This window comes from Triturus cristatus, chromosome 2_2 (assembly GCF_964204655.1).
Source record: "Triturus cristatus chromosome 2_2, aTriCri1.1, whole genome shotgun sequence".
Classification (NCBI taxonomy): Eukaryota; Metazoa; Chordata; class Amphibia; order Caudata; family Salamandridae; genus Triturus; species Triturus cristatus.
The window spans coordinates 792,184,589-792,198,744 of record NC_140582.1 but is presented as its reverse complement, the minus strand read 5'-3'; the positions used below and the strand labels follow the sequence as shown (position 1 = coordinate 792,198,744).

The following is a 14,156-nucleotide window of genomic DNA, read 5'->3' as shown; positions in this document are numbered from 1 at the left end:
AGTTTGGGAATGTTTTGTAAATTAATTTGATGGGACACTTGATTTTGCTAAACCGATGTTGTTAAGAGGATTGATTACGCTTCCATAGATCCCTATACTGTAAGGATATTGTAAAGAATATGGAATTATATGGTGGTGCCATTGTCAACATCTAAACTTGATTATATACTGCTTGGAACTTTGGTATATAAAATGTGGTTTTGTACCAATCATTGTACCTATATCATTGATTAAATTGACATGTACAACTTAATTAATAATATAGAGACAGAGCTAAAATATGATAAACTTGTTTTTACTTCATACATCAGTGTTGTTATTTAGGAGTCATTATTTGAAGATAATGAATAGGATCACTTTTAATTACCAGTTAAAAGATTAGCAAAAGACATGCAATCGATGGACGGAATGCATAACAAATCAAAACATTCACCCCCAGTCAAGAGATCTGGGTTAAATCCATCATTCTTTTGCCCACCATGCCACCCCAATTTAGATCTGGCCATATGCAAATCAGTCTTGACCCTGTGCCTCATGGGAACAGTCCAGCCCGAACTGCCAAGCCAGGTCCTTCCTGGACTGGAAATAAGCATCCTAGGACCGGTTTCGGGGTGCCACACTAGCCTGGCTGATGAGGGGTGATGCCCCGAAACCGGTCCCAGGATATTTGTTTCCAGTCCAGGGAGGACCTGGCTTGCCAGGTCGGTCTGGTCTGTTCCCATTAGGCACAGGGTCAAGACTGATTTGCATATGTCTGGGTCTGAACTGGGGTGGCATGGTGAGCAAAAGAACAATAGATTTTACCCAGATCTATTGACTGGGGGGTGAATGTTTGATTGCTCTGCATTCCGGCCATCATTTGTGTTTCTTTTGCTTTCTCGCTGTTAGAAATGGGATTTCTGGTTGGCTAAGGCTTGCGCCAAAGTCAGGCAGAAACCACTACTCTAGTCAGGGCAAGGAAGTTACACGCCAAAGATAACCCCTGCTCACCCCCTTGGTAGCTTGGCACGAGCAGTCAGGCTTATCTCTGAGGCGATGTGTAAAGCGTTTGCGCGCGCACCCAGCAACAACACCCAAGGCCCACCACAAAGGAAACTCCACACAAGGTATTCTATAAAAATAGCCTTTGTATTATACACAACACATTAGATAGAAACACACACTTTACACTGTGCCAACAGGCACGGGCAGAATTTACAAGGGATTATATGTACAGGCGACAGGGCCACATGGACCACTGTCAGGAATTAGCACTCTTAGAACATTACACAAATTACCAAGTGTACATGTAGAACACAACCAGTATCTACTGGTATCAGGTAAGTACCACCTACGCAACCCTAACCACCTTAGGAAAATATTGCGCAGGGAATCAGGACCTCACTAGCACCACCTGTACTAGGAAGAAAACAACCACCTAAGTATCACAATACCTATAGGGGTCTAAGCACATAAACACATGATGCATAACATTCAGAGGTGTAAAACAAGGCACATGACGCATAAAAACACATTCGGCGGTGCAGGTTAGGAAGAATAGCGCCAAACTCACATTAGCCACCACTGTGGCAGTCCCTAGGCCAACTGGCCTTGTCGGGGCTAGGACGCCCGGCGTCCAACAAAGTCAGGGGCAAGACTGCGCAGGAGGCGCAGTCCAAAACTCAGAGTCAGGGCAAGACTGCGCACGCAGTCAGGGCAAAGCGCAAAGTCACTGCGCACAACCTACACGTTGCAGCTGCCCACGAAGTGCTGGGCAGCTGTGGCACTGAACTTGGGCACCACTGTGCCTGTACATCAATTGTGGCATACGCTGGAGCCCCTCTGGGCTCTGAACTACTATGCCCCTTGGGAGCCTCGTGGGCTCGAGAAAAAGGATGTGCCCAAAAACGTTGGAGCGGCCCGCTGCCTTCCGGGGCCGCTCTGATCGCAAAGAAAGGTGCCCCCAGACGTTGGAGTCCCCCGGGACTCTAAGCAACACTGTCCCCAACTTGGGAGCGACCTCGCGCTTCCAAACAAATATGCCCCCGCAGGTGGAGCCTCACTCGGGCTCTAGAACCAATGGAGCCGCCGAACAGGGGAACCTTACAGGGCTCTGGGCCGGGCTAATGCCCTTGTGCGTCTACAACTATCACTGCCCCCACCGGAGAACGGGGGCAGAGTCAGCCACCACGAGGAGTCCCACTCACCTGGGACTCCCGCGCTGTCTTCCGCTCGGTCTTCTCTGGCGCCGGCTTTCACCGGGTCGGGCAGCCACGTCGCGCTGCCTCGCTCCCTTTCCTGGCGGCTTGTAGGGCGTCTACCAGAGCGGGGTAGGCTCCCGCCTGGCTTCTCTGGGGCTGCGGGACTTCCTTCGTCGCCGGGGTGGCCTCCCGTCCGCTTCCCTTCCTTACGACGGCTTCTTCCGGGAGGCCCTGATCACGTGGGCCACACCCCCTCCCGCTGGACCAATCCCAGCGCGGCAGGGGGGTGACGCGGCCGGGACTCCGGCGGTGATTTTCTCTACGGCGGTAATGAGGGGTGGGCTCCCTCAATCAAAACGGCAATAAGCGGGGTGGGCACCCGCGCCAGAAATAATGAATTATGCGGGGTGGGCACCCGCCGATGTCCACGGCAATGTCCCTGGCAGGGTGGGCACCTGCCAGGGGACTTTCAGGATCGGGAAAGACGGGGCAAACGCCGGGTGGGCACCGGCTTTCAAAAATGAAGCGCTCCTGAGCGCTAAAGGCAAGAGTAAAAGCGCTCTAGAAGTGCTGGGGTCCAGAATAAAGCGCTCCTAGCGCTATGAAGCAAATGAAAGCGCTCCCAGGCGCTTAGGGATAAAAACCAGGTCCAGAACAAAGTCTTCAGAGGTGGGGGGTCAGGACTGGGCCCAGGGGCCAGCTCACAGGGCCCTCCAGCAGGGAGGCAGTCCCCAGTGGCGGTCTCTCCTGGCGCCCAGCAGCAGCAGCCCCCTCAGGTAAGATCCTGGCAGAGAACAAATTGTAAGGGGACACAGCCCCTTTTTATACAGTACAAGTCTTTGTCTGCAAGGTGCAGGGAAGGGGCGAACCAGTTACATCTGGTTCCTGAGCACTTTGTTTTGCTCAGCCCCTCTCCCTATTCACTGGCAGGCCAGGGTCATCAGACGCACCACAGGGGCCGGAGCCAGCAGTGTGTGGGGAAAGCCCTGTCCTATTCAGGACCCAGGTATACTCCTCCCCAGCCATCAGTATGCTAAACTCCCATTCACCACTGGGTGACTCCTCCTGACTCTGGGGATTTCCCTAGTCCGTCACATGACCTCCACCAGCCAATCGCCAGACAAGCCACACATTTCATACTGCTCACTGAAGTGCCCACTTCTAGAAGTGGCACTTCCACACTAGGTACATGCACGCCGCACACATCATCGCGCAGCATTCAATCCCACGAGTCCGCACATACCAAACTCGGGCCTGCACACCCCACGCATCAGGAACTACTAGGGACACATACATTCCCCATGCATTCCTATGGGAGGGCAGGCCTATCTCACCACATGCACTCAGAGCGCGCACGCACTTTACCCTGGGGCACAGGGAAAGTGCGCAGAAACCAAAAAAATCGCCACACCAAGTCACCAGTAAAAAGCAAAAAAATTCAGGGGTGAACCTGCCAGCAGGGCCAAGTCCAACACTCGCCCTAAGTGCGCCGGGTAAGCCCTGACGTGGGTCCAGGGCTCACTGCGCCACTGGAGTCAAGCTAGCGAGGCTGATGAGGGGTGATGCCCCGAAATCGGTACCATGAAGCTTGTTTCTGGTACAGGGAGGACCTGGCTTGGCAGTTCAGTCTTGACTGTTCCCATGAGGCACAGGATCAAGACTGATTTGCATATGACTGGGGCGGCATGGTGAGCAAAAGAATAATGGATTTATCCCAGATCTATTAACTGGGGGTGAATGTTTGATTTGCTCTGCATTCCGTCCATCATCTGTGTTCCTTTTGCAGTTAAAAGATTAAGCTTTTCGAGGAATGATTCCTTAGGGAACACTATTTGCGAACTCACTCATAGGTAAAGTAAGTATGGTTTGCTGTTTTGTCTGCAGTGACACTTCATCATATCAATGGCAAAATCTGCCTTAGAGTGCGGGTTTGCTTCCCTTTGGCCTACAAAATCAAGCAAGATATCAGAATGGGGTGAAAGGTGCACCAAGACTGATAATGCAAGTCCCAAGCAGATATATGAACAACTTATGGGTTGTCCAGAAATTCATATTTCTCTGGCTCAACTTAGGATCATAGTCCAGGCCATTGCTCACCCTGCTGGACCAAGTTAATTACTCTGCTCCCCAGCAGCGAGAACAAAGAGCTCCCTACACAAAAGGAGTAATTGAAATGAAATTAAAGGAATTTTTTTTTTATAAAGCGCAAGACATTCACCCAAGGGTGTCAAGGCGCTAGCTCAACAGACATGTTAGACCGGACCATTAAACCACATCAGAGATTAAAAAGCCACGTCTTCAACGCCTTCCTAAAGGCCAACAACTGTGTTTCTTCTTTTAATCTCAGAGGGAGCGAGTTCCAAAGTCTGGTCGTACCAACCAGAAAGCTCCTTCCACCCCAGGAACACTTTTTGTACCTGGGGACTACCAGGTTGTGGGCGTGAGCTGAGCGAAGATGGTGGGCTGGGATGTATAGCTTAAAATTCTGTCTGAAAAAAGTAGGTCCTATACCATGAGTAGCTTTGAAAGCTATACAGAGAGCCTTGAACTCAATCAGTCTCTCCACTGGTAGCCAGTGTAACTCTTTGAGTACCAGGAACACAGATTTATGTTTTGGGATGTTCATCCAAAGGCGAGCAGCGGCATTTTGCACAATCTGCAACTTGGCCAAGCATTTCTTACGAAGATTCATGAATAAACCGTTCCAGTAGTCGCCTCTCGATAACACAAGAGTTGAGATCACTAGCTTCCGCAGGTCCACTGGAATAAATGGAAGAATCCTTCTAAGTAGTTTTATTGTATAGAAGGAGATGGATGTAACTTGGTTAACATGGCCTTCAAAGGAAAGCATGGAGTCAAACATTACTCCGAGGTTCTTTACCTTATTCGAAGGACTAGGTAACGAGCCCAACTCAGTGGGCCAAAGAGCAGGAGACCAAAAATGAGTGTGTTTGCCAAAAACTAAGACTTCAGTCTTACTTGAGTTTAATTTAAGACAATTGGTGGCCATCCAGTCTCCAACCTGGCGAAGACAGGTATGGAACTGTGCCGCTGTGTCAGCCAGTGAGCCAGTCATTGAAACCACAATCTGGGTATCATCTGCGTAAGAACTAGCAGAGAAGCCCAGAGATCTAATTAGCCTGGCCAGGGGAGCAACATAGATATTAAAAAGTGTAGGGCTCAACAAAGAGCCCTGTGGTACTCCACATGGCAGGGTGAAATGCGGTGACAAATTCTTATAAAGCGACAAACTGTTCCCGGCCAGATAGGAATGATTTAAATAAAGCAAGCTCTTTCCCTTTAATCCAAACCCCCTCCAGGACTTCCAGTAGTTTATGGTGGTCCACAGTATCAAAAGCGGCAGAGAGGTCAAGCAGCACAAGTGCTGCATTGCCTCCTACATCGACAGTCTGTCTGATTAGTTCGGATGCCGATATTAGTGCCAGTTTGGTACTGTGGTGCTTTCTAAAACCAAACTGAGTGGTGTCCAGGAAGGCATGCCTCTCAATATAGTCAGTTATGACACTGTTCATGGCTCTTTCTACCATTTTTGCGGGAAAAGGGAGTCTGGAGATAGGGCAGTAATTACTAGGATCTGCCCCATCTAAATTTGCTTTCTTTAAGAGGGGGAGGATAGATGCCAATTTCCAGTTAGTGGGGAAAATACCAGTGGGGAACATTTGATGACAAATCGAGGACAAATGAGAGGCAAAAGATTCTGGTAGAAGGTAAAAGATTCTAGGGGGACATGGATCCAGAGGGGTGCCGGATTTGGTAAACAATAGGCGATTGGTGACCTTGGTGACCTCATCAGTATTTAAAGAAGGAAAAGAGGATAATTCAGGGGGGGTGACTAATATCTAAGGAACCTAGGAGACTTTCCCTTTCCTCACTGCAAAAAGCAGGAGTCCCTGAGGGGGGCAACGTCCCTTGATGAAACCCTCGGGAGAAGCCACTGTAAACCGCCTTAACTGTATCCTGAAAGGACGTGGCCTATGAATTACAAAAGATCTGGTTTATTGGTGAGTCAGCCTCCTCGGGGCACTTGGCTAACTTTTTCACTACGGAAAAAAGTTATTTTGCGGAATTTGCCGTTGATATAGATGTGGAAAAATAAGATGCTTTCTCCATATGCACCGATTTTTTATAATCAAGCAAAGCTTGCCTATAAACAATCCTGTCATTGGTTTCATGAGAAGATCTCCACTTCCTTTCCAAGCGGCGACATTTTTGTTTTTGCAGCCAAAGATTTTCAGAGTACCAAGGATCAGTGTATCTTGACCTATGGCTAATGATGGATTTGACCAGTAGCACCTGATCAATTGAACTCCTAATCCATTCATCAAAGGAAGCGGCTGCCACACTTGGATCCTTGATGAAGTTGGGGGGATTCTGAGACAGGGAACTTTCAAGAGTATCGATGGCAATCTTGTTCCAGGGCCGGACCCTTTTTGACTGTTTGTTTTTCAAATTCCCTACCTGAAGGTTTTGGAAGGAAAGTGAGAACATAACGGTTTTGTGGTCAGACCAGACGAGCAGTAGCGATGGAAAACATTGTAAGGACTTATTATTAGTGAACAATCCATCAAGCAGGTGGCCCCCTGAGTGCTTGCTGCCAGTCACCAGCTGAGTGAAGCCTAAGCGATTAGTAAAGTCAATAAAATGAGCTGCATTTGTATCTGATAAATCCTCGAGGTGCAGCTTAAAGTCGCACAAAAGTATAATGTCTGACAGCTGAGATATTACATCCAGAGAGCTGCCTACGGTATTTAAAAATTCTGCCCGGGGGCCAGAGGGTCGATAAAGTAAAATGTCGTTGAAGGTGTAGTGATTATCTAATGAGATTTTCAATAGTAGGGATTCCAAAGTTGGCCTGTCAATTTGAGGCATAAAGTCCATTTCCCTATACTTCAAAATATGACAGCCAGCCCCCCACCCCTTTTTCCGACCCGGTTTTGTCTAAACATTGTGTACCCGGAAGGGACCGCCATTGCCAAGTCTGGGTCTGAGGAGGCTTCCCCCCCAGGTTTCGGTAATGAAGGCCAGATCTAATTCATGTATCTCAATAAAGATGGGAAACTGAGAGTTATGCATGCAGAGAGACCGTGCAGTGATTGCAGTTCCTAATACTGTCCTCACCCAACCCAATTTATTTGGGATTTTATTTAAGCTGGGTGAAGCCAGGAGTAGTTTAGAGGGGTGAATAAAGAAACTGCTCCCCGGGCATTGGAAAGGTAACTCAGATGAGTAGTTGCTAGGACTGACAATCCAACAGCACCTTCCACTTTTGTTATAATCTCGTAATTGATCCCCAGTATCACTGATCCCTGGTGCAGAGTAGGGGCTGAAACCGGCAGCATCTCTGGCACTAGGCACGGACCAGGCACGGACGAGCACAGTTGGGCTTGCCTTTGGCGCGCCTTCGGCCGTGCTTTTATCTCCCCCACGGCACAGTATCAAGAGCGGAGTCCAGCACCTGAGCACTTCCTGAGCAGGCGGAAGTGCTACAGCAAAATCCGTCCCCGATTGCCCACCCAAGAAGGTGCAAGTACGGTACCATTTTACATATATTTAAAAAGTCTGAAGGGCACAATTATAAAAGCAGCAGGAACAGAGGTAAAATTGATGCAGTAGGATTATAAATATTAAAAAATGCGCTCGTTTAAAGCAGCTTAAAAGCAGCTATGAAACAACAAAAAATTCGAATTCATACAGTGCAACAGATATAAAATAAAGTGCAACTGTGCTAAAACAAAGTTTCTCAATGAGAAGCGCTAAGAGAATGTGGTGTCCAGTTAGATCTAGGAGTCTGAGCTATAAATGCGGCCGCGCTTTTATCTCCACCACGGCACTGCATCAAGAACAGAGCCCCACCCCTGAACCCCTGAGCACTTCCTAAACAGACGGTAGTGCTACAGCAAAATCCGTCCCCAATTGCCCGCCCAAGGAGGTGCAAGTACGAATATCAGAGGTACAATTTTACATATATTTAGAAAGTCTAATTAACAGTGCTTCCCTCAGCTCATGAGAAGGAAGGGGTCGGAAAGAAAATCTACATCTGTTAATTCGTTGTCTGGTACTATGCCAGGGCTGGAGGCTGTACACTGTACTGTTCAAAGAAGGAAAACCAGACAATTGCAGCCAACATGGGAGGGGGCTCCTCTTTGAAGTTTTGGTGGGAAAGACCCTGGCAGTGATGTCAGCGAGGGGCGAAGCGGAGGCCCCTGGAGGAGATGTGACCAGTGACTTTTGGATGGGGCCATCTAGAACTGTTGCAGCATGCGGTGCAGGAGGGTTGGAACAGGGGTGGAGGGGTGGTGTGGCACCCTAGGATTGACCAGGGGTGCTTGCTTTCTAGAACCTTCAACCCCCATTTAAAAGCTCTTGCACAAGGGAGAGAGAATACTTTTGGCTGTTGGACCCTGGACATTGGGACTGCAAAGGCAACAGCAGCTATGGACAACTAGAAGAACAAGCCCCGTAATGCCATCAATGACTAAGGACTCTGTCTCCAGCTGACCCGAGGAACAGTAGGTCTCTCCAAAGTCCAGTGAGGCTGGGCCCCTTAAACTCCCTCCCCCCTGGAGGACCAGTTTGGGGGAAAATCTAGACTTCTGCAACAAAACAAGAGGAAATGAGTATGAGACACAGAGGAAAGCTAGTGCAGGGAGGCAGTAAAGCCAGTGCCTTGCAAAATAGGTCGCTTTTGAGGCGAAGAAGGCTGCTGGAACTGCTCTTGTTGGCTAGAGCTCGCCACCAGGAGCAAAATGAGGCCAGGATCGTCCATATTGCCTGAACAGGGCCAGAGTTATGGCTTTTTTTTAAGGTTGGTGACCTTTGACCCACAGCTTACTTAAATTACCCACGGGGTGGGTCAGGGCCCAGGGGTTGGCGCAAGGATGGTTTATCCATTTTCTGGAGGAGAGGAGAATGCATGTGCACCCACCCCCGGCTCCTTCTGTCCCGGGAACCCGATCCTCCAGGGCAGGCCAGAATCCTGAAGTCCTGGGAACACGAGACCCAGTCCCAGACAGAAGAGAAGAAGGGCTGTGCTGTGGCCAGAAGGCCTCCACCATACCTCCCCTTCCACAAGGACAGCGGGCTGGGGCAGAAAAGGCTGCTCACTCTCTCCCCGCCAGGCAGGACTGCACGGGTACAGCGGGGAGAAGATGATATCAGCTTCTGTGCGCTTGAAGGCAGTGCATGTGGGGAGCCAGTGGGGCCGCGGGGGCATTGGTGCATCCGCTCGTAGACCTGGCCTGGGAGTTGCCATGGGGGTGTCCTGGGTTGGACCGGGTACCCCCCCAAAAGAAAACAAAGAGAAGCCACACAGCTGCAAATGATTGCTGCTGGCGCCGCCTTATCAAGATTCACTGCTCCTCAAGAGAGTACCCCAAAATGTCCTGCGGGGCTTCCTAATCTGATACTGGTCTTCCAGTCTTCCAGCTAGGAGCAGTTAATCTTGCTGGGAACGCCATAATTCACCACTAGATGATGTGGACAATTGGCCTTTGAGGGCAGTGCTTAAGTTGTGAAAAACATAGGTGCCAGGGCCCTCGCCAGGAGGCCATTGCAGCTTCCACCATGCATTACGTGCTGCTTCCAGGCACCCAAAACCACTGGTTCAAATTAAAGACTGTTTGTGGGGTATTTTCCAGACACAAAGCTAGGACGATTAAAAGGAAGATTATAAATTGGCATCTTCAAAATTAGAAACAATAATTCTGAAGTAAAGTATAATATGGGAGTACATTATAAATCCTGAGTAAATTGGACAGTAATGAATGCGATAACTAAATCCGGTAAGAGATTTATTGTTTTATATGTCTCTGTGACATCCTTGGCTTGCTCTCCCTCTATTACAATTTTGATCAACCTCTTTGGCATCACATAGGTAGATGATGGAGTTGTTTTACATCATGGTTGATCTGCGGACTCTAATAGCCTGAATTTAGGAGTAGTCCGACTTTTTTGCTTCTTTGAATATCGAACAGTTGGGAGAATACACTTTAAATGATCGCAGATTTTCCCTTCACAGAGCAGCAAAATAAATGTAATCTAACCTGGCAAACCTCTGAAGGGAGAAACGCATACACTGCAAATGCGGATTACATATGTCAAAATAAATATGTTTATGCTTCCCTTCATTGTTATTCAAAATAAGACACATTCATTAAATCTACTTTGAAACATTCATGCTACTTACATTTTAAATATTCTGGAGTGAGTGAGTCACTTTCAAGCAAATGCGTAGACAGAATTTTATAAACCTCTGAATGTTCTCCTTCTGGTACAAAATTAAATATGCTTTGGTCCACGAGATCTGACTGAATGTAAGAAAAAAATACCAATAAATAAGCATAACATAACGTATATTTGTAAAGCGCACATTTGCCCAAGGGTATCTTGGCGTTGAACAACAGATGTTTATTCCCACCCACCTCAATGGAACATAACACGTCAATCTTTGCATCAGAATTCTCAAAAGGAGGAAACTACTGCAATACAAGCACATGGGCAGGTAGTACAGAGGCGACTTTCCAAATGGTTTCGATCTGTGAATCGTAGACTGGACTCCAATTCGGCTTGTAACGCTTGCGCTTTTAGGACACATGAAATAACACTGAATAACAGTTTGTTTATAAAGAACTAGTAAATTAGCAGAATGTAGTTCCACATATAACCACTTAAAATAACAAGCACTGGCAAAGCCAATAGGTTTCGCCTATTAGAGACCTATTCGCGTTGCAGGGCCGGCTTTAGCATTAGTGGCGCCTGGTGCGGCAATCCTTTTTGGCGCCTTCACAGCCCATGACCACCTGCTCAGATTCTCTCACTACCACCAGGCAAAAGTGCCCCTCATCTCTCCAATAAAAAGTTATTGATAAAAACAGCGCTCGCCCCCCCTTAGATCAGCGCCCCCTCCATAGGTCAGCACTGCCCTAAAGCCGGCCCTGCGCGTTGTCAATGTTTTAAAGTTATTGCAAAGTAAATAAAAAAGTGCTATGGTGCGGCCAGTGTTGACCTCCCTATAGCACTTAGTTTTTATTCACTTTAAGCCATGTTGACAGCAGCTCGTGCTGAAGTGCAACATCTTTAAACAAGCATTTGAAATACAATCGGTCTCGCAGTTGTGAAAGGTAGAGTTCTTGGCATTGAAAATGACAATGTTTTACTTTTATTTTTTTGTATGCAGTGGAGTGATGATATTTGCACAGCGCTATTGTCATTCGTATGACCTTGCAGCACTGGAGAAGCAGAAAATGTGAAATATGTTATAAGGGAGGGGAGACAAGAGTAATATGCTGGAGGATGGAAAAAAAGTAACATCCTGGAAAGAGCAAACACTCATAGGGAATGCAAGATTAAGTAAAGCAGTAGAAGTGAACTCTGTAGGGAGGTGGGTGGTGTGAGATGTGAGTGGTGAGGGATTTATCATATTCAGAAATGGGCCCCTACACCGTGGTGAGGCAGATAAATCCTTGCGATTGTTTGGATTTATTGCGAGTGGACAGAAGACGAGCCAAGCAAGGAGCAAAGTTAAACGTTTTCCACTGTTCACATCGACCAGCTATAACAGTTAGGAATGGTGCACCCACCCAGGGAAAACAATGTTGTTCGAAGAAACATAAGAAAACGGAAGTAGCACTTCACAGGAAATCTTAATAAAGTGGCGCTAATGTGTGTGGTTGTGAATAAAACCAATGTTGCAGAGATTCTGCTTATACACAGAACTATGCGTAGAACCCTAGGACCTCAGTGAATTGTGGTGTACCAGAAACTCACCTCAGAACCCAGAACCCAGTATCCGGCTAGGATAAGTGTCCCATTCGTTATCCGAGGTTTAGCTCGGCGGTCCCAATGAAAAGACAACCCAGAACAAGCGACTCAGTGTACTCTCAGGAATGGTGGGAATCGGAAATACCCGTTCGTATATTATTCTCACATCAGTCCACAACAAGAATAAACAAAGACACAGTGAAAATAAAAAGAGTTTATTTTATAGACCACGTGTCCTAAGATGCAGCACTTTGGCTAATACAAGCAGACAAATTATTATAATTAAAACCATCAGCATCGTTACAATACCATAGAATATAAAGGGAGTGATCATGTTATAAATGACAGTGGATACTACCACCTTCCCTTTACTAAGAAGCTAATATTATTATTATGCTAATAAAAGGTCTCTTAGGCTTGAATAGGGGACCCCATACCTCAAAGATCAGCTTAGTGAAATCACATCACAGGAGCATCAGAAGTCTTCTCGCAGGAAGGCTCGTCTTCGGTCTGAATATTAAACATGATGTCTGCAATATTAAAAGCACCAACTTTCAGGGGTTCGTCCTTTGGCTGTGTTGGGAGTGCTGTCCCGGTTGCCTGTTCTTTTCCAGCTGCTAACTCACCGCCTCGCGGCCCCCGCTCCGCGGGTGCCGCTCGCAGGCTCAAGACTGTGTCAGGGTCCTGGTTTTTTTTGGTCCCCTGTTGTGCATAGGAGCATCAACGCGTCTACTGCAACCACCTCGCAACACACAAGCTCAGAGGCGGGACTGCGAGGACCAGCCTGCTGAGCGGCGCTGATCGGCCGCAGCTGGTCCTCTTCCCGCCCCCTCCACCTGTTTAAAACCTCACGGAGACTGTGCTGCTTGGGTTCGTCCTTTGGCTGTGTTGGGAGTGAGCCGCTCGCAGGCTCAAGACTGTGTCAGGGTCCTGGTTTTTTTGGTCCCCTGTTGTGCATAGGAGCACCAACGCGTCTACTGCAACCACCTCGCAACACACAAGCTCAGAGGCGGGACTGCGAGGACCAGCCTGCTGAGCGGCGCTGATCGGCCGCAGCTGGTCCTCTTCCCGCCCCCTCCTGTCATTCCCCTTGATAATCTGCCAAAGCCACGCGCACGCGGGACGCGCGCGGGGCAAGGGCCGGGGCGAAGACCGGGCAAAGAGCGGGCCGTTTGAGGCCGTTCGAGGACATAGAGGACTGGCCTGGCCCACCCCCCTTGGTTTTTGTTATCTGACTCGTCCCTTTTCCACCAGTAAGTACATTGTGGGTACTGCAATTCAAATATATCATGAGTACACGGGGCAGTCGCAGTAAAACTGCAATGGGGCTGAGTAAGCCCAGCGGGACATTGGATGATTTCCTTGTTAAGACTAATCTAGCAATTGATGCTGAAATCACTAAAATGCAGAAGAGGGTGTCAGTTGAGCTTGACGCGGCACGTAGGCTTTCCCAGACCTTTGCTAACTCTAAAAAATCTTCCCTAGGGAAAATCGCGTCTGCTGCATCTCCACAACATGCTTCTTGCCCTCCCCCACTGATAATCCATTCACCGTTCACCATGCTCCCCCACCTCTTTCCCTTCCATTAGAGTCTATACCCACCTTAACTACTGCGCCCCCCAAAACTTTCGAGGGAATCGCGCCCACTGGACCTGGAACTGCCATTGTCTTGTCGGATAGCCCTGACCCCCCTGACCTTTCTCCCCCAGTAGCAAAAAATAAAAACAAAGATGGCCCAACTCTAAAAAAGAAAAACAATGCAAGATCTGCTTATGCCCGCAAAAAAGAAAAAATTGCAAGGTTGCAGTTCTTTAATAATAGGCGAACACTACCCACCACTGGGGAGACCATACAAGCGCCAAATTTGGTTAACCATCTAATTGGGGGGGACAGGGAACACAGCAATCTTAACGTAGTCCTTGACCCTATTCAAGGGCCTCTCCCCACATATGGTGAGAAACCCAAAGAGGGAGGGCAAAGTGAGCCAGGGAGGGATAGAGACAAGGGGGGTGATGACGAGGATTTTCTTAAGATAGTCTGGGGTACATTAAAACAATTACTGTCACCTCTGGAACTCAGACTCTCTCGTATCGAGAATAATCTCCTCGAGATGGATAAGACCTTAGTCTCCCTGGCCACCCTTAGCCTAAAACAACTGGAAGCAACTTATCCTCATATTGCTGAGAGTACTCCTCA

The 14,156-nt window shown here is 48.1% G+C and overlaps 1 protein-coding gene across 9 annotated transcripts in view; it reads right to left on the bottom strand.

Annotated features, from left to right (window-relative positions):
* CLOCK (clock circadian regulator) overlaps nucleotides 1-14,156 on the bottom strand; it is a 2,260,868-nt gene that overhangs the window by 1,217,180 nt on the left and 1,029,532 nt on the right. For all 9 annotated transcript variants that reach the window (XM_085642074.1, XM_085642079.1, XM_085642082.1 and 6 more), the window contains one exon: nucleotides 10,387-10,507. In XM_085642074.1, coding sequence (XP_085498200.1) covers nucleotides 10,387-10,507 — 121 coding nt within the window. The remainder of the gene's footprint in view (nucleotides 1-10,386; nucleotides 10,508-14,156) is intronic.